At 48.4% G+C, this 20,531-nt stretch overlaps 1 protein-coding gene across 1 annotated transcript in view; it reads left to right on the top strand.

The window, feature by feature from the left end:
- Positions 1-9,908, top strand: part of FBXO16 (F-box protein 16) — a 29,508-nt gene extending 19,600 nt beyond the window's left edge. Inside the window, exons 4-5 of the mRNA XM_030447593.1 lie at positions 181-383; positions 9,782-9,908. Coding sequence (XP_030303453.1) covers positions 181-383; positions 9,782-9,908 — 330 coding nt within the window. The remainder of the gene's footprint in view (positions 1-180; positions 384-9,781) is intronic.
- Positions 9,909-20,531: the final 10,623 nt, after the last annotated feature.

A 20,531-nucleotide genomic window follows, 5' to 3' on the forward strand; every position in this document is an offset into this window, starting at 1 on the left:
GGGAAGTGGTGGAGTCCCCATCCCTGGGTGTCTACAAGAGATGTGGTGCTGAGGGACATGGGTTAGTGGTGGACTTGGCAGTGTCAGCTTCAACTGTTGGACTTGATGATCCTCAAGGTTTTTTTTCCAAAAGATTCAATGATAAAAGATTTCTTTTCTTCTTCTGATCTCTCCTACAAGACTCCTTCCAAGGCTGAGTTTGTAGTTCTCGATGTGCAGCCGGTGAGAAGCAATGACCCAGAGCCAAAACTTCCTGCAGCAGGAGGGAGGACAGATGAGAGGAAAGCTCTCCCACCCTGGCGTGCCTCAGACAGACACCCCACAGACACCATCAGGTTCAACTACCTCGACAACTCCCATCCCATCCTGCAGCCCAGGCAGGGGTAAGAGCTTCAGCCCTTCCCTTTGCCTTGTGCTGTGCCATCAGGGGCTGTCTCTGCCCTCTGCAAGCTCCTTCTGCCTCTGCTCCAGCCCTGGAGTTCAGCAACCTGCTCCTTTTTTTCTTTTTTTCTTTTTTTTTTTCTTTTTTTTTCTTGGACTGGGAGGTGGTTGAAGCCCCATCCCTCTTTAAAAGCCCTGTAGCTGTGGTGCTGAGGGAGGTGATTAAGCCCTGGACTTGGTAAAGTTGGGGTGATGGTTGGTAGAATCAGGTTATGGATGGATTCAATGATCTTAAATGTCTTTTCCAACCAGAAAGATCCTGTGATTCTGTGATCTGGGGCCAGCTGTAGTTGCAGCTGTACTGCTCTGTGTCCTTGGAATGCAGAGCATGGACACAGCTTGTTAGTGGCTGCCTCTGAAATACTCCTGGGGATGTTACAGGGAAGGGATCAGGACAAGAGATTGCTCAAGAGCTTTTAAATAAAGCTGTAAGGTTGAGAGGAATCCAGGGTTCCATAAATTAATGGGGATGAAATAGAATTCTAGCACTTCAAGGATCTTCTGGCTGAAAAGAGATTCATGTGTTTGAATAGGGTGCAGGTGTAAGAGTAGGTGTGTTCTACAGAACACTAAAACAATTAATAGTGTTTGTATCTACACTGCCTGATCCATCTGCTCTTGGGCTCCCAGGATTATCTGGTCAGGAACTGGCAAAGCAAAGGCATTTCCCTTCCCCCCAGGAGAGTTTTGCACATCAGTTTGTGTTAGATCTGCCCCATGCTTTCCTCTGACACTTCTGCCATCAGACTTACTCAGAACCTGGGGCCTGTGGTCCAGTTCCTGGGTCTTAGCAAGCCCCAGAAGGAGCAATGGGAAGGAGGCTGTGGGAGTCACCTGCCTGCAGTGTTTGGCCCATTTTTAGTTGAAGTCTCTGTTGATGCCACCTCTCATTTTTCACAGCAGTTACCTGGATTCAGCTGCTGTGCAGGAACTGGTGAAACTGGTAATACTGTCAGTAATCTGAGCCTGGTCAACAGGTAATGGATGAGCTTGACTGTTGCCTGGTTCCTCTGCAAGTCCCTTTCCCAACCCAATGTGCGAAGAGGAGGAGATGCCAACAAAAAACCTTGGGAACCAACCAAGCCACAGTGAAAGTTTCCAGCTTGTACTTGAAGGAAGTAACAGAGAGAGAGCTGAGCTCAGCCCCATGCACAGGAAGAATCACCCCAGGAATTACCCCAACCCAGTGATTATTTGGTGGAGCAGTGAAGGCTCTTGCTCAATGAGATTCATTTTGCTGGACCCACCACTCCCCCGGGGTGTTCCACCTCATCCCCAGTGTCTGAGCAAAAAGCTTTTCATGAATCATTTTTTTTTAATCTGCATCCCCTGGTCCTAGGAGACTGAGCTCCTTCAGACACCTTTCCAGTTTCCACCCCAACCTCTTCCTGGGGGTGTTTTTCCAAACTCTTAGCACTATTTTTTGGGGGGTAGAGTTCTTTGAGGCTTTTAAGGAAATATTTTGACAAAGTGTTGCAAACCAATGTCCTGATACTGTTTTAAAGTCGTGCTAAATGTTTCTGTGGAGCAACTCCCCAAGGTTTCTGGGAGGTTTGGGGTTCCTGACCATGACCCAATGTCCCAAGAGGGACAAACCTTGCTTGAAGAGTTCAGAAGATTTCTTTCCAGCACTGAGCTGTAGTTGCAGCTGACAACCAGGTGCAAATGCTTATGAGTTCCTAGTGATACCCTAACTGTTTTCTCCTGTTTTATTCTCCTAAGTGAGATTTGAGCCTCTATCCACTTGTGCAATGCAGGATGTTTTCTTGCAGAGCATTTTAGCAAATCTGGCATTTATCCCTAATTACAGGGGATTAGTGCAAGGAGAGAAATGAATTCTATGGGATTTGCTTGTTTATCAGGGATCTGCCTTTAATATCACTTAAGCTGAAAGTAATTGCTGCTGTGTAGCCTCATCTGGAATGACTCTGCAGCAGCTCAGGTGCCAGTTCAGGTGCTGACCCAGCTTCCCACTCACATCAGGATCTTTTGGTGCTGCTTTCCTGTGGACACATTGCCAGCAGAGTCCCCTCTGCAGCCCCAGCCCAGAACTCCTCCCAAAAGGTTCCATATTGTGTCATCCATCCTTTGCTTCTGGGCAGCTCCCTGGGGATGTGGCCTTCAGTGCTTCCTTTGTATCCCTGTGGAACCAGGAGCTGTAGGATCACCTCTCAGCCTTGGATGTCCCTCAAGCTCTAACAATGGCAAGAGTAGGGAGGAACAACCCCATGTGGCAGTATAGTTTAGGGGCTGACCTGCAGGAGAGGAGCTCTCTGGAAAAGACCTGGGAGTCCTGGTGGCCAAGAGGATGCCCATGAGCTAGAAATGTGTCCTGGTGGCCAAGAAGGCCAATGGCATCCTGGGCTGCATCAAGAAGAGCATGGCCAGCAGGTCAAGGGAGGTTCTCCTGGGCCTCTGCTCTGCCCTGCTGAGGCCCCACCTGGAATTCTGGATCCAGTTCTGGGCTCCCCAGTTCATGAAGGACAAGGAAGTCCTGGAGAGTCCATCCCAGAGGCACTGAGATGGTGATGGGACAGGAGCTGCTGCCCCATGAGGAAAGGCTGAGCGAGCTGGGAATGTTCAGCCTGGAGGAGACTGAGGGGGGAGCTCATAGAGACTTCTAAACATCTCAAGGGTGGTGCCAGGAGGATGGGACCAGAGTCTTTTCAGAGATGTCCAGTGAGAGGACAAGGGGCAATGGTCACCAACTGGGACACAGGAGGTGCAACTGGAAAATAAGGCAAAACTTCATTGGTGTGAGGGGAACAGAGCCCTGGCCCAGGCTGCCCAGAGAGGTGGTGACCTTCAGAACCCTCCTGGACATGTTCCTTTGTGACCTGCTCTAGGTAATCCTGCTCTGGCAGGGTGTTTGATTAGATGAGCTGCAGAGGTCCCTTCTAACCTTCAACATTCTGTGATTCTCTGAATCTGTGATTCTCTGATTCTCTGATTCTGTGATTCTCTGCTTCTGTAGGCTTTTGCTGGAGGTGGCACTGGCAGTTCCTGGGTGGTTTGGGCAGGGGTAGGGTGCCTACCAGTGGGGCCATAATGCCCAAGTGGTGGGGGGGCCCTGCTGTGGTACTATAAACTTCCTTTTGGAGGGCTGCTGAAGGCCATGCTGAGCCAAGTGTGATTGAACATCTGACCAGCTGAGCTGGGGAATCTCCTGGGCAAGCTGAACAACCTCACTGCAGGCTCCAGAGGGTTGAAATGTGGACCAGAGAACTGAGATAAAAATCCCTGTCCCCCTATTAGACATGGTTATTCTTCAGATGAGATGAAGACTTGGAGCTGAAGGGCACAGCAAACACTCTTTGTGTGAAATGAATCTCACAAGTAATGAAAGCTGTGGAGAATGAGATCCCCAAAACACCAGAAGGGGTTTCCCAAAAATAGAGAGTTTTCCAGAGGTAGCTTGGGAGAGGGAAGGACATTGCTGCAGTCTGGCTGCCTGCAGAGAGGAATGAGTGTTCTCTGCTGGTCCTGAGCTGGGGGGAAAAGATGCAGGACCTGCAGGAAAGCATCTGAAAAAGCAAAAGAAATGGCTGAGAAAGGAGGACTAGAGAGAAGACTCGTGGGGCAGCAGGTTGCCTGGAAAGCTGTGAGCCAACAAAAGCCCTTTTTCCACTTGAGTTCTGCTGTGTTTAGGAAAACTGGACTTGGAGAAAATTCTATGTGAATAAAGAAGGTGATTACATCAAAGCAATCCCTGATGCCAGAATCAAAGCAAAGTGTGAGAGCAGTCACTGGCTGCTTCTTTGAATCAAATTTAATCTGCCTTATGTCAGGTTAAAAATTGCAGAATTTAGGAGGTAAAGAAAAAATAGAAGTTTTTCCTAGCTCTTGGATTAGCTTAAAATCTCCTTTGAGCTGGACTTCATAGAATCATAGAATCCCAGACTGGTTTGGGTTGGAAGGGACCTTAAAGCTCATCCAGTTCCAACCCCCTGCATGGTCAGGGACCCCTCCCCCAGCCCAGGGGGCTCCAAGCCCCATCCAACCTGGGCTGAGACACTGCCAGGGATGGGGCAGCCACAGCTTCCTTGGGCAACCTGGGCAACCAGGGGCTCAGCACCCTCACCCCAAGCAATTCCTCCCTCACATCTCATCCCCATCTCCCCTCTCCCAGCTCCAAACCCTTCCCCCTTGTCCTATCCCACTCCAGCCCATCCAGGACATCACCTTATTCCAGGCCACCACTAACCCATGTCCCACACCTGAGAATCACAGAATGCTCATGGCTGGAAAGGACCTTGGAGATCACCAAGTCCAACCAAACCATTTCTCCCTCCCTCCCTCCCTGCCCAAGATCTCCTCTCCATCTCCCCTCTCCCAGCTGCAAACCCTTCCCCCTCGCAGGCTCCCATCCCTCCAGGCCCTTGTCCCAAGTCCCTCCCCAGCTTTCCTGCAGCCCCACTCCCCTCACTCTGCCCTTGGCTTTTGGTCCAAAGAGAGGTGATGACTCTCCCACTCATCATTACAGGGTGTTCATGCTACAGCAAAAAAATTATCCCTTAAATGGCAGAGCTGTCACCTGCTCCTTTGTTGGCCTTTTAAGCAGACCATTAGCTCCATGCTGCCTTCTGCAGCAGCAGCAAAACTGCACTGCTGGGAGTCCATAGCTGGGAACTTCTCCTGGCTTTACCAAAAAAAGATGGAACATGGGAAGCATGACAATTCTCAGTTCTGCAGGGGAGCAGAGACAAAGGGAGTCCTAAAAGAGGGAACAAAAATTGGGTATTTACCTTTGAAAAGCAACTAAACAGAATTATGGAGAGTGATTGGGTGAGGGTTTGGTGTGGAGCTTCATGGCCCTGGTGAGAAGAAACAACCCACATCTGAGTGGTGCCCCAAATGATATCAGAATGGTGTTAATTTGAGTTGTTTTTTTGCTGCTTGCTGAGGAACACATGAGCTTGTACTGTGAAAGCTGAACAGCACCAAGAGCCTTGGTGCCAAGCATCAGTGTAGGATGGAGGGGAAGGGGCAGAGATCCTCAAGTGTGCTAACTGTGAGGTTGTTTGGTTTAGGTGGGAGGGTGTGGGAAAAGATTCATAGTCACTGAGCAGTGAAATGAAGAAAAGCAGAGACCAGATGTGCAGCTGAGGGAGTGGTGAGATGGTAGAGAAGAGATCAGAGAATCCCAGACTGGCTGAGGTTGGGAGGGAGCTCAGAGCTCATCCCCTCCAACCCCCCTGCCATGCCCAGGGACACCTCTCATCCAGCCCAGGCTGCTCCAAGCCTCATCCAACCTGGCCCTGAACACCTCCAGGGAGGGGGCAGCCACAGCTTCTCTGGGCAATCTGTTCCAGAGTCTCAGCACCCTCCTGCTGAAGAACTTCTTCCTCAGATCCAGCCTGAACCTCTTCTCCTGCACTTTCAATCCATTTCCCCTTCTCCTGTCACTGGACACTCAGGAAAAGTCCCTCTGCAGCCTTCCTGGAGGTTCCCTTCAGGGATTGGGGGGCAGCTCTAAGGTCCCCCTGAGACTTCTCTTCTCCAGGCTGAACAATCCCAGCTCCTCAGCCTCTCCTCATGGCAGAGCTGCTCCATCCAGCCCCTGGATCATCTTTGAATCCTCACTCCTTGTTTTCAGAAAGTGAGGTCAGGGTTTCTGTGCACTTGTACTGATCTCCTTCAACCTTGGTCCTTTCTTGGGTGGCTTTTTCCAGAAGAAGGTCCCACCTGAGCTGGTCTCACAAGCTCTGCCTTGGTCAGGGTGTGAGTACGTGTGTCCACCCATGGTGCTTCCATAAAGAGATGTTCCTGTCATCTTTGTGCCCCTCCTCTTAACACAGTTAATACAAATTCAGACTTCCAAATTTTGCAGATCTTAAGATCCAGACTAATCCAGAATAATCCAGATCTCTTCTTCAGTTTAAAACCATTTCCCTGTGTCCTATTTCTGGACACTTTTAGGAATGAGACACACACAGGGGTTGAATTACAAAAATAACAAATTGCTTGAGAGGAGTTATCAAAATCCCCTGTGGAATTTATCATAAGGATGATTTCTGGTAGGTCTGCTTTGTTTTCTGCCTGAATTGTTCAGAGAACGTTTTATTTCTCTACAAAACCAAACAAACAGACAAAAGGCAGCAACGCAGGGAGCAGCAAAAATCATAGAATCATAGAATCATAGAATCCTAGGGGTTGGAAGGGACCTCGAAAGATCATCTAGTCCAACCCCCCCTGCCAGAGCAGGGCCACCTAGAGCACTTCGCATAGGAACGTGTCCAGGCGGGTTTTGAATGTCTCCAGTGAAGGAGACTCCACGACCCCCCTGGGCAGCCTGTTCCAGGGCTCTGTCACCCTTACAGGAAAAAAATTTTTCTGGATATTCAACTTGAACCTCCTGTGCTCCAATTTACACCCATTACCCCTTGTCCTATCACTGGTCACCACTGAGAAGAGCCTAACTCCATCTCCCTGACACTCACCCCTTACATATTTGAACACATTGATGAGGTCACCCCTCAGTCTCCTTTTCTCCAGACTAAAGAGACCCAGCTCCCTCAGCCTTTCCTCATAAGGGAGATGTTCCACTCCCTTAATCATCTTAGTAGCTCTGCGCTGGACTCTTCCAAGCACTTCCCTGTCCTTCTTGAACTGAGGGGCCCAGAACTGGACACAATACTCCAGGTGCGGCCTCACCAATGCAGAATAGAGGGGGAGGAGAACCTCTCTTGACCTACTAACCACACCCTTTCTAATGCACCCCAGGATGCCATTGGCCTTCTTGGCCACAAGGGCACATTGCTGGCTCATGGTCATCTTCTTGTCTACCAGGACCCCCAGGTCTCTTTCACCTGCACTGCTCTCCAGCAGGTCAGCCCCCAACCTATACTGGGCCATCGGGTTGTTCTTCCCCAAATGCAAAACTCTACACTTCCCCTAGTTGAATTTCATCATGTTTCTCTCTGCCCAACTCTCCAGCCTGTGTAAGCAAAGGTGGATTTGGCCACAAAGCAATATTGCAAAGGTGAGGTTCAAAGTTTGCCTCTAAAGAACCAAATCAGGACATTTTCTCTGAGACTCTGAGCTGCTCAAAGAGGACCAGGAGGGGCATTTCTTTCAGTTCCATGCATCTGCAGTTCTGCTGGAAGGCATCTGGTGTTTGTGCTGCCTGTTACCAATAAATCAAAAGCTTTGCCTCCCACTTGATCTTGAATAATGAATTCTGATTCTAGCCCAGGGCTGGATCCCTGCCAGGATGGCTCAAGAAAGAGTCCTGCAGCCAAAATACAATCTCCTTTTCCCCCCTCCACCCCAACCCTTAACCCCCCACCCCCAACCAGCTCAACCTTCTGGATCCAGCACTAATTCATTTGGATAATTTATGGACATAGGCTCTGAAAACAGTTGCATATTGTACTGGAGTGTTTACCCATTGAGAAAATAATTACTTTCAGTAATTGTTCTGTCAGCAGCCCGGGCCCAACTTCTGACAATAAAAAAAAGCAAAGGGGGTTTGGCTTGCGTGAGAAGGACACAGTGCTCTGCTCTCCTTCCCAATCCTAACACTTGTCTCCTGCTTTTCATGTCCAGCCAGCCCCGTGCTCCCTGTTAGGCTGCTGGGAATTCAAAACTTGCCTTCAGGGAGGAAATAGGGATGAGAAACACTGAGTTCAGCACTGGGAGTAAGGGAGCTGCTGCCCTCGGCTCGGCTCCTGTGCTCTTTTCTCTTGCAGCCCTGAGAAACTCATCCTTGTTGCTCACATTTTTATAGGAATATTGAATCACAGGATGGTGTGAGTTGGAAGGGACCTCTAAAGGCCATCTAGTCCCACCTCCTGCAGTGAGCAGGAACACAGACTCATGGAATCATCGTGGTTGGAAAGGACCTTCAAGCTCGTCGAATCTTAATCAGTCCTGCACCACCTTAACCACTAAATCATCAGCTTCCTCAGAATCCCAGAATGACAATGTTTGGCATTGGAAGGGACCTCTGGAGATCATCCAGTCCATCCCTCTGCCAGGACAGGGTCACCTAGAGCAGGTGATGGTGTCCAGGTGGCTTTGGAATGTCTCCAGAGATGGAGATTCCATCACATCTCTGGGCAGCCTGTGCCAGGGCTCTGCCACCCTCAAAGTCAAGAAATTCCTCCTCGTGTTTAGATGGAACTTTCCATGTTGAAATTTGTCCTTTGAACTTCTTGTCCTGCCAATAACCTTTTATCCATCCAACCTGACCTGGAATGTTCCCAGGGATGGGAATTTCCTGGCCTTGAAGTGAGATCCTTTTGGTGACCTTCAGCAGAGGGATGCACGGGCAGTAGAAGTTCATATCTTAATTTACAACCACAAGACCAGGTCTCTGATCTATCTAAAGACAGTCCCCAAATCAATATTTTGGACTCAGTTTTCTCACTTGGCTGTCAGTGTTTATAAACAAATTGTAATTTGCCTTCATTTGCTGCTTGAAATAATTTGTCTGGTTTGTCTTGATGCTTCTTGATCTGCAGCTGGTCTGGGATGGGTGAGTAACTGCTGGGTGCTTTTGAGGATGTGTTTGTGGTGTAGCTTTGGTTCTTGAAACCATTTAAAATATTGCTTTTAGACTCTATTTCCACCCTTTAAACTCAGGGTTTGGGATTTCTGTGGCTTTTAGCACATCTTCCAGGAGCCCAGAGATGCTGGGGATGGAGCTGGGAGACCAACCCTGAGAGCACCTGGAGCTGCTGCTTTAAATACACTGATTCTCTACTGCAGAATCTGGATGTAGAAGGAACACCTTTGGAGTAACTGTGTTTAGGAACCTGCCTGAGTTCCTAAAAAAAGCTTCCTCACAGTATGGATTTTACTCCAAATTACTGGGGAAATGTGACAGCTGACTATATCCCAGTCCACATAACTTTCACACTCTGGAATATTCCTGTTCTGCCAGTTAATTATCCTGACTTTAATAACAGCTGCATGTAATTGGATAAATTTAAATATATATATGTGTACTTATAGAAGGAGAAGGATTTTGTTGTAAAAACAATGAATAAATAATTTTTTTTTAATCCTTCAGCCTTATTTATGTTCCAAGTTAGGTGGATTTAACTCAAAATCCAACTGATTTAGCTAAACTTGCTCTTATGAGCTTAAATCAGTAAATCTTGAGCTAAGAGCACATTTCTGAGTGCTAGAAAGTTATCATTAAAAAAAAAATAGCAAGTTACCACCCTTCTCTGAGCTGCTGGTGTCTGCTTGTGTGCTGTTGGTGCTAAATAAAATGTCTGATTTTAAACCATGTCTTTTGGGTAGCAATATCATGAGGGGTTTTCTTTCTCTCAGCTGCAGGGAAGTGCCAACTCCCTGGCACTTGCTAATACAGTTCTGTTCTACTCTGCAGGAGGAAAAAAGGAGGAGGGGAGACCCCAGACCTGAGCCAGCAGGCAGCTGAGAGAAAAAAGAGAGGGGGTCGTGGATCTAAGAAGCTCCAGAAGGCAAAATCCCTGGCAAGTATCACCAGGGTGTGATTATATCCACTGAGTTCCCCCTGGCAGGTACCCCCAGGAGCATTTTTGCTCAGAGCTTTTCCTTCACTTCTGGAACTGTGAAGCTTTGCTCCTGCCTGTCCCTGTGGGGGATTATCTGGGCAGAAGGAGGACACAAAGCACCCCATGTCTGGCTGCTGGGGGGCAATCTCAGTGCAGCCCAGACAGAGCCCATCTGCCTTTGGTGAGAAAAAGGCAGCAACTGTCTGGTGTAGACAGTGACCTTGTTATCTCCTCCTCCCTCCCATTGCTTATCCCCAGAGTCCCTTTCCATGCTTACAAAGCAGGGATCAATTCCCTCCCAGCACTTGAATCTCTTCCCAAAAGCTTCATTTCCACGCTTGCAGCTTTTGAGCATTGCAACTGGGTGTTAGTTTTACTCTCTCTTCATTGCCCTCAGCCTGAAGCAAACAGCCCCAGGGTCTTAAAACTGAGGATTCATTGTGCTCGTGGCTGGTAAAAAATAGGGCATCCTCCCATGAAAGGGGTTTAGGGAAGTCAGGCTTCCAGAAAGCATCCTGGCTCTAAGCTTTTGTAGGTATGGCAATAAATTACTGCCAGGAGAAGGATGTGCTCCCAAGCACACTGGGGATTTTTTAAAAAAACAATTTTTGCAGACCTGGAAGGATGTTTTTGAAGCACTGAAAGCCTGGGAACCCATGTGAGTGGAGCTAAAGAAGGTTTACATAAAAGAGGGGCATTGTCTCCCCAGATGGGGAGGCATTCTCCTGACCCAAATACAGCCTGTTTGCAAGGAAATAGATTCAGTCTGTGCTAAAGAACACAAAATATAACTAAAGTTACTCAGCCTGTGCCTCACAATTTCCATTCTCTGATGGCTTCCTCCATAGCCCTTAGATCAGAGCCCTCTGACATGGTTTCATTCCACCACAGCTTCCCATTTCATCTTTAAAGCTGGTTTATTGTCAACCCCAAATTGAAAGAAGCTTGGTTTGGGGTAGAAAGAGGTAGATTTGGTTTTCTTTCCCCAGATTTTAGCAAAGTTGTGTGATCTTCAAGGTTCCTCCCCCTGCTACCCCAATCAGGGAGGCACAAGCCCCTAATCTGCCTCCCACCAAAGACCAAACCCCACTGGAACAAGGTCAGTGGGAGTTTTTTTGCTACAAATGGCAGCAGAATGAGGTGGAAAAGTGTGTGTGTGTGTGTGTGTGTGTGTGTGTGTCACCTTCTGTTGGCTGCTCCCAGTTCAGAAGGGATGCTGTTGTCCCTCTAGCAAATAGGCACCAGAAAGCATTTAGCTGGGATGAAATGCTCAGAGAGAGACTCAGGGAGCCACAGGGTTAATGGGTGCTGAATTCTCACCCCACAGAAAGTCCTGGGAAGAATCCTAAAGCCAGTGCCAACTGCCAGGGCTGGACAGGTCCCCACCATCCTCCCTTGGTTAGGACATCCTGAGCCAGGAGGAGCTGAGGGGTCTGGAGCAGAAATCCTGTGAGGAGAGGCTGAGGGCAATGGGAATGTTGAGTTTGGAGGAGGCTGAGAGCTGCTTGCCCTGTGCAGCTCCCTGCAAGGAGGTTGTAGGGAGGTGGGTGCTGAGCTCTTCTCTGCAGTGAACAATGCCAGGAGCAGAGGAGATGGCCTGAAGTTGCCCCAGGGGAGGGGGAGAGCAGAGCTGAGGAAGGATTTCTGTCCTGGAACAGCTGCCCAGGGAGGTGCTGGAGTCCCCAGCCCTGGAGGGATTTAAAAACTGCCTGGATGTGGCACTTCAGGACCTGCTCTGGTGGCCAGGGTGACATAGATATAGATAATTATTATTTTTTTTGAGGTGGAGGAGGGTGGGGGTGCTGCTGGTTGGACACAGTGACCTCAGAGGTCTTTTCCAACCCTGTGATGCTGTGAAACTCAGAGTTACAGCTCAGTGACACCAGTCCAGAAGAGAGCTCCATGCCTTCATGCTGTGCAATTTTGGTAGCCCTGGCTTCTCCTTGTGTTAAATATTTAGGGTTGCCTGTGCTGCTGGGTCACTCTTTCCTTGACCTTTACTTTAAATTAGGTTTGTACTCAGTTTATAGTTGTTCAAATTTCAGCAGAAGAGCTGTGTTTCTTAATCTCTGATGTATAATTCTGCTGTGCCATTGGCTATGTGGCAATAAAGGTGAGGTTATGGTAGGATGATGCATGGAAATATTATATATATATATAAGTATATATATAGCTAGTTAGGAATAATCCAAAAATAATTTCCATTTATTATTAAAGCAGTGTTGGGTAACCTGGTTGAAATGCAGACCTTTGAAAAGACTCCTATTTAATCAAGCCCAAAGAAAGAGGCTTACTCCTCAAATCTTTTTGTAAATCCTTAGAAGTAGAACAGACTGTGATGAAAGAAAAAAATGCCTGGGGCAACCAAACATCAAGTCAAATTAAAATGAAACCCTTAAATAGATCAATGACTCGAGTGCAGAAAGTAGGTGAGAATAAAGTATATTACAGCCAACAATAAAGATTTGAAAAGGACAATTATAGGGAGCTGCAAGCTCAGGAGGCTGAACAGCAGCACTCCAAAATGGAATAAACACATAATTAGGGGGATGCCCTGAGTCTTGGAGTTACATCCACTGACTCCACGTTTGCTGGTGGTGAATCAGTTCTCCTCCCAGTAAATTGGGGAGGTTTAGGAGTTGATTAGTAACCATGGAAAGAGTAGCATAAAATGGGACCAGGCTTATACTTAATTTAGAATAAATTAAAGTAACTTGGCTAAAGTAGAATAAAGAGTAAATTACAATAAATTAAGTTCATTAGGTCTCTGGAGGAAGGGCCACAGACTTTCTACTGAATGCATATTCAGCCCCTCTGTCTGTGCAGTGGGGAGGGAGTCCCTGCTCTGGCTTTATCCAGGGAAAGGGTTTACTCTGAGGATATGGACAGTTGTAGTGTTAACCACCTCCTGAGCACTTTGCTGGATCAAGGCTGCATGGCTTGGTGCTCCACATTGCCCTCAGCAGCTACTGCCCTGGTATTATATCCAGAAAAGGTGCAGAATGCAAGAGGTTTGGTGCCTTTTCCAAGTTTTAATCCCACTGGGCATGGAAACCAGATCTCTGGGCCACTTTATCATCCCTCCTTGTTCCCTCTGCCCCTGGAGTTGTGTTGCCCTGATGGGACTTCTGAGTTTCTGACCCCTCCCAGGTGTCACTGCTGCTACATCAGTGTCTCTTTACACCAGTCCTTGAGGATTTGGGAAGGGCTTTGGAGAGGTTCATCTCGAGTGTGCTCACACAGCAGCTGCAGGACAGCCAGGGGGTCAGCATGGGTTCGGGTCCTGGGCTTGTTCTCTGAGTGGGTGACCCACTGGTGGTGGTGGACTTCGCCTACCTGGACTGCAGGAAAGCTTTGGCACCATCTCCCACAGCCTTCTCCACAGGAAGCTGGCAGCTCAGGACATAGCCATGGGTTTTGTTGGATTCAGAACTGGCTTCATAGAATCATAGAATGGGCTGGGTTGGAAGGGACCTCAGAGATCATCAAGTCCAACCCTTGATCCACTCCCCCCGTGGTTCCCAGCCCATGGCACTCAGTGCCACATCCAGGCTCTTTGGAAAGATCTCCAGACACGGAGAATCCACTACTTCCCTGGGCAGCCCATTCCAATGCCTGATCACCCTCTCCAGAAAGAAATTCTTTCTCATCTCCAACCTAAACCTCCCCTGGCACAACTTGAGACCCTGCCCTCTTGTCTTGCTGAGAGTTGCCTGGGAAAAGAGCCCAACCCCCCCCTGGCTCCAACCTCCTTTCAGGGAGTTGGAGAGAGTGATGAGGTCTCCCCTGAGCCTCCTCTTCTCCAGCCTCAACACCCCCAGCTCCCTCAGCCCTTCCTCACAGCAATTCTGCTGGATCCCTTCACAGCCTCCTTGCTCTTCTCTGGACCTGCTCCAGCACCTCAATCTCCTGCCTGAACTTCCTGAGGGGCCCAGAACTGGACACAGGACTCAAGCTGTGGCCTCCCCAGGGCTGAGCACAGGGGCAGAATCCCTTCCCTGGACCTGCTGGCCACGCTGTTCCTGACACAGCCCAGGATGCCATTGGCCTTCTTGGCCACCTGGGCACACTGCTGGCTCCTCTTCAGCTTCCTGGCAATCCAGACTCCCAGGTCCCTTTCTGCCACTCTGTGCCCAGCCTGGAGCTCCCCATGGGGTTGTTGTGGCCAAAGTGCAGGACCCGGCACTTGGCCATGTTGAACCTCATCCCGTTGGGATCATCCCAACTCTCCAGTCTGTCCAGGTCCCTCTGCAGAGCCCTCCTGCCTTCCAGCTGATCCACACTCCCCCCAGCTTAGTGTCATCTGCAGATTTGCTGATGAGCAGGGCCCAGCCAACAGAGTTAAGTCCAGTTGGAGATTTGTCACCAGTGGTGTGCTCCAGGGCTCCAGTTCCCTTTAATATCTTTATCAATGATCTTGATGAAAGGATTGACACCAAGCTGAGTGGGGATGTTGACCTGCTCCAAGGTAGGAAGGTTCTGCAAAGGGACTTGGCCAGGCTGGACCTGTGGGCCAAAGACAATAAAATGAGGTTTAACAAGACCAAGTGCCAGGTCCTGGGCTTTGGTCACAACAACTCCATGCAGTGCTTCAGGCTTGGGCAGGAATGGCTGGAAAGCTGCCAGGGAGAAAAGCACCTGGGGATTGAAACCTGGATGAATATGAGCCAGCAGTGTGCCCAGGTGGCCAAGGTGGCCACCAGCATCCTTGCTTGGATCAGGAATAGGAGCAGGGCAGGGATCATCCCCTGTGCTGGGCACTGCTGAGGCTGCACCCCCAATCCTGGGGTCAGTTCTGGGCCCCTCAGGAGGAGAAGGAGATTGAGGGGCTGGAGAGTGTCCAGAGAAGGGAATGGAGCTGGGGAAGGGGCTGGAGAAGAAATCCTGTGAAGCAGGGAGGTGGTGGAGTCCCCATTCCTGGAAGTATTTAAACACAATGTAGCTGAGGCACTTCAGGATGTGTTTTAGTGGCCATGATGATGCAGATATTGATAAATAATAAATAACATTTATTTATTGATTTTATTGGATTGGGAAGGGATGTTGATGGTTGGACATGGTGATCTTAGAGATCTTTTCCAACCAGGACAATCCTGTGACTCCATGTGACTTCCAAAAAAAAAAAAGTTTTCTGCAGCTTCTCATCAGAACAGGGAGCCCCATTCCCAAATGCCAACATTCCCAGATGCCTCAGTAGGAAGGTAAAATGTGATTGATGCTTTTGACAGCTTTGCAAATGACTGCAGTGTCAGCAATTAGGGGCTGGTTTTGCCTTTCAGGCTGTCTGCTCATTTCTGTTCAAGAGTCTGCTCCACCCTCACAGCTGTTCCTGAATTACTGACTTATTTTTAGTACATACTAAATAACATCTTTTTGACAAGATTAGTCTTCCTTGCCTCCTGTCCTATGTCCTAAGGTAATAAGATTGCAGAACTTGAAGTCAGAAATAAATTCTCCTATGACATATTGACAGGGAGTTGATGTTTTGAGTATGAATCACATTTATGTGCTGTCTGGGTATAGCCCCCATGAAGATCCAGAGCTTGCAGCACTGAGACACAGCCCTGCCCAGTGTGTGTTTATATTCTGCTAAACTTATTTTTTTGAGTTTTATTCATTCATACAAGAAACCTTCTTCAACTTCATGGGACTATCCCAAAGTGTGACAATAACTCAATATAATGTTTGGGTGTTCAAACTCAGCTTGTAGGGGCAATGGTTTAAATGAGAGAAGAGCAGATTCAGGAACAAGTTGTGTCCCATGAGGGCAGTGGAACAATGGCACAGGGTGCCCAGGGAGGTGGTTGAGGCCTCATCCCTGGAGATGTTCAAGGTGAGGCTTGAGGAGGCTCTGAGCACCCTGATTAGGGCTGGTGAAGGGACTTAAGCACATATTCTATGAGGAGAGGCTGAGGGAGCTGGGGGTGTTGAGGCTGGAGAAGAGGAGGCTCAGGGGAGACCTCATCATTCTCTCCAACTCCCTGAAAGGAGGTTGGAGCCAGGGGGGGTTGGGCTCTTTTCCCAGGCAACTCTCATCAAGACAAGAGGGCAGGGTCTCAAGTTGTGCCAGGGGAGGTTTAGGTTGGAGATGAGAAAGAATTTCTTTCTGGAGAGGGTGATCAGGCATTGGAATGGGCTGCCCAGGGAAGTAGTGGATTCTCCGTGTCTGGAGATCTTTCCAAAGAGCCTGGATGTGGCACTGAGTGCCATGGGCTGGGAACCACGAGGGGAGTGGATCAAGGGTTGGACTTGATGATCTCTGAGGTCCCTTCCAACCCAGCCCATTCTATGATCTGGGTGAGGGTGTCCCTGATTCTGCAGGGGTTGGACTGGGTGAGCTTTAGAGATTCTATGATTCTGTGTTTCTCCATGTCACCCTAATTTTGCAAGTCTATCTTATCTGTCCCTCTGAGCTCTAAAACTGAATTATCAACAGCACAGGAGATGAAAAGCAAGGCCCAGCCAGCCCCATGCTGCAACCTCTCTACTCTTGTGCTTTTCTCCCTCAGATTAAAACTGCAGCTGCTTTTGTGACACTCTCCCTGTTCCATGTCAAGTGCTGCTAAGAACCTGGACCTCTTCCTGCAGTTGTAGAATCACTCTTTTTTTCTTTAGGTTGACATCCAGCAGTTCCTGGGTTGCTTATTTCTAAGTAGACAAATAGGCACAAAGCCACTGCTGCCAGGGCAAAGAATGGGAAGGGGAAAAGGCCAAGGGGGGGGTTATGGAACATTGTTGGCTTTTCTGTACAACCATTTTGCTTTGGACTTGAATTTCAGGAATAGGATAATAGTGTTAGGATGAGGCTGGACTCAATGATCCTGAAGGTCTTTTCCAGCCTGAGCAATGCTATGGTTCACATCAGATTATCTGCCTGCATTGCTTTTTAATGAGCTGCTGTGTAAATGTTTAGGTTTGTTCATGTTTGTTCACAATTCTTACCCAATAATTTGTCAAAAAAAAAACCAAAAACAAAACCCCAAACCAATGCAAAGTTATTGGTCTGCAGAACTGCTGTGTTTTGACTAGCTGGGACCTTTCTCAAGGAATAAACAGTCACTGTGCTGCTAAGATGAATTATTTTAAGTTGGTTTTCTTTTTTTTTGCTTAATTTTTATCCTTTCTAGTAAAATGTTCACTGAACAGTGTGTTAAAATAAACTTCATCCTTTGCACTGCCAGACTTCAAACAGCAAGACTGAGATCTGTGGCAGCCAGATGCTCAGGGGGGAGTTTGTGCATTAACATATGAATTGATGTGGAGAATCAATTAATGTGGGGTTGGCTTTACTGGCATCAATTTCTAATTGGGTTCTTTTGTCCTTAAGGTAAACTTATCCCAGAGCCCAAGTCACTGCAAACAAGCAGCTGATGCTGGTGTCATTTAGGAATATAATTTAGGGAGATCTCACCCAGTAATGTAATTTATAGAATGTATAGAATGTATAGAAGTTCTCAATGGGCTGCAATGTTTTCAGTCCCTCTGGGGCTGTTGGGGTGATATGATACTTACTGCCTTCTCTTCCTCTAGCTGTCACTTTCTGCAGATCTTGGGTCTGTTCCAAAACCACGAGTTCATCCCAGCTGGGCCACTCACCAGTCAGCCAAAGCAGCAGCAAAATCCTTGGTCCAGTGCTCCCAGTGGAATGCTGGGATAAGACCAGGACCTGTCAGAGCTCCAGTGCCAAAGCCACGGGAAAGAGGGAGGAAAGATTCCCCAGGGACAAACACCAGCTCTCCACGTGAGTTTGCTGCCCAGTCCCACGTGGGTTGAGTTTCCTGACATCCAAATTTACCTCTGAGGGAGCAGGAGGTGCTGCTGGCAGAGTATTTCTGGGGGTGAAGGAGGAACCACTCATTCTGGGTGCTGGGAATCCATCTGACAGTCATCTGCTGTATCAAAAGAGAACATATGGTCAGAAATGTCACATGTGGCCAAAAATGTCACATATAGCACTTGGTAGGTCAACCTGTCTGTCACGACTGTCACCTTAGTGCTGGACACTGCCATGGGCTTCCTGGGGGTTTAACTCACTGTCAGGGTTTAACACTGCCCTGGCAATTAAACCAAATACCAGATGCTGTCTATTAATCTCTCTCTCCTCTCTGATAAAGAAAGGAGAGAGAATAAGGGAGAGAGACTGATGGGTTGGGAACTGAACTACACAGCTTGAATGGAACAGGAATGATAAGTAAGAAAAAAATAACTAAATCTATACAAATCTACAGGAGAATTGATCCCAGGTTCCTCCCCCTTTCCCCCAATAACTCTCCCATCCCCACTGAGGCTGCAGGGCAGCCCTGGGAAAGTCCAGGCTGGAATCCTGGGGTCAGCAGCAGTTGGGAGCTGGAGGCAGGAACACACAGATTCAGGCTGGCATGGATCAGGAGCAGAGGCAGAGGAAGGGATGGAATCCTCCCAGGATGGCAAAACAAACAGGGAGAGGGGAAGAAGGGGAAGCAGGAAGGGGTTTGAGCCTGGTGATCCCTCCAATTTCTCCTGAGTATGAGGTGTATGGGATGGAATCCTCTGTTTGGTCAAGTTTGGTCATTTATCTTGTCCCTTCCTCCCCAGAGGAGGCTGCAGGTGGGACCTTTTTACTCCTTCTGGAGGGCCAAATGTTCCTCAGAGCTGAGCAGTTCCTTGGTTCTGCAGCCCATTCCCAGCTGTAACTATAACCATGGAGTGGGATCAGTCCCAGCAGCAGACACTGCCTGAGAAACTTGCTGTTCATTTCAGCAAGTGCAGCTCCTGACAAGAGACTGAGCTGGAAGCAAGAGGACAAGGCAGAAAAATCCCCTTTATCCTGCCCCAAACCAGGACACTCACAAATATTGAACAGCAAAACAGGAGAGCTTAGATCAGAGGTGACAAGAGGTGACAAGGGGCTCAGTCCAAGCTCCATGACCTCTGCCAGGTCCTGGAGAGATGCCAAGGGGAGCTGGTGTGGTGGGATCAGAGCCTTCAGTAAATGCCAGGAGAAAGCAGTCAACTCCAGAGAGACAGCAGCTGGGAAAGCAGCTGATCTGTGAATGCCTTCCCAAAATAAGGAGGCAGACTGACAAAATTCATAAGGAATTTTGTGCCATTTTAGTCTAGGGTTGGCTTGAGCAGCTCTTCATGAAGACCTCACCTCTTGATGCACACCAGCACCTCCTGAAGGTCCTGAGTGGCTGCAGCTGGCTGGGAAAGCACTGAATATCTTTCAGGAATGTTTCTGCAGAGTTTGGTGAAATTCCTACTTGTTCCCAAGCAGGCTGTCCACATGAGGATTGCAATTTGTAACTCCTGATGATTTTTAGTAGCACAGGAAGAGGCATGGATGGAGAACCTGGAGTGAACAAAGGAAGAGAGGCTTCTGATGTGAAACTGTTAGGATTTTTAAAGACAAGAGGGTAGAGTGAGGGGAGTTCCTACAGGAACTATCCAGTAATTACTGATGACCCCCTCTAGATGGGAGATAGTGGAGTGTGTGGACACTTCCAAAATCCCTTTGGATCTCCTGAACTTTCAGCATTTTTAGCAGGTCCATAGGTGAACCCCCATGAGGAAGACCCAGAGGGCAAAGGGGTGATCAGAAACCCTTCTGTGGGAGCTGAAAGAATCCAAACACAGATGAAGGAGGATATATAGGGGAAAGCATTGGGACAACTATGGAAAACTGGGGCAAGATGGAAAACACAGGAAGCCTCCTTCATGTAGGATGCAGCAGATAAATCCATCCCTGCCATCCAAGCCAAGAGAGGAAAGCAGCAGGTCTGAGTGTTGCAGTGCCACATTATTTCTTATAAAATAAGGCCCTGATCCTGAACAGTGGACAGAGCCTTAGGAAGGTTCCAGGCTGGACTGGGGCCAAGTCAGGAAGAATTAAGTGTAGGCACAGTGCCTTGGCTGCTGGTGTGGGTTGTTCCAGTCAATCAAGGGAATTCCAGTGTTGTGGCCTCCAAGGAATGCAGCTCTCAGCTCCAACTGCTGCCATCTGGGAGGCACTGGGATGGGGAGGAGGTGTTGAGCCTCTGAACTTGTGTGGAGCAATCTGGGACTGCTGCTGAAGTGAGGTTTGGTTGTCAAAGAGGATGTGGGTGAGGGAGTAAGGGGAACTATTGATGGAACCACATGGGTGGAGGATGACATCCTGCAGCATCCTGTCCCTGCTCCCCTGCAGGCACTGTCTTCTCCATGGTAAGAAATTTAACAACTGTGTGTGAGAAAAGTGCTAGGGAGAGCAGGGAAACAAGATACCTACCAACACCTTACTGCCTGGGTACATCACCCCTGAGGGGCTGCATTTGGATTAGGGACAATTTGCAAGGCAAAACTATAAATTTTCTTCTTTTTTTTCTTTTTTTTTTTTTTTTTTTTTTTTCATCAAAGAGACCAAAATAGAGCAACCTTCCAATATCTGAAGGGGCTACAAGAAAGCTGGGGGAGGGCTTTGGACACGGCGGGGTAGGGAGAGGACAAGGGAAATGGGTTAAAACTGGAAGAGGGGAGAGTGAGGTTGGACATGAGGAAGAAATTCTTTAATTTGAGGGTGGTGAGAGACTGGAACAGGTTGCCCAGAGAAGCTGTGGCTGCCCCATCCCTGGCAGTGTCTCAGCC

The sequence above is a fragment of the Calypte anna genome, chromosome 3 (genome assembly GCF_003957555.1).
Source record: "Calypte anna isolate BGI_N300 chromosome 3, bCalAnn1_v1.p, whole genome shotgun sequence".
NCBI lineage: Eukaryota > Metazoa > Chordata > Aves > Apodiformes > Trochilidae > Calypte > Calypte anna.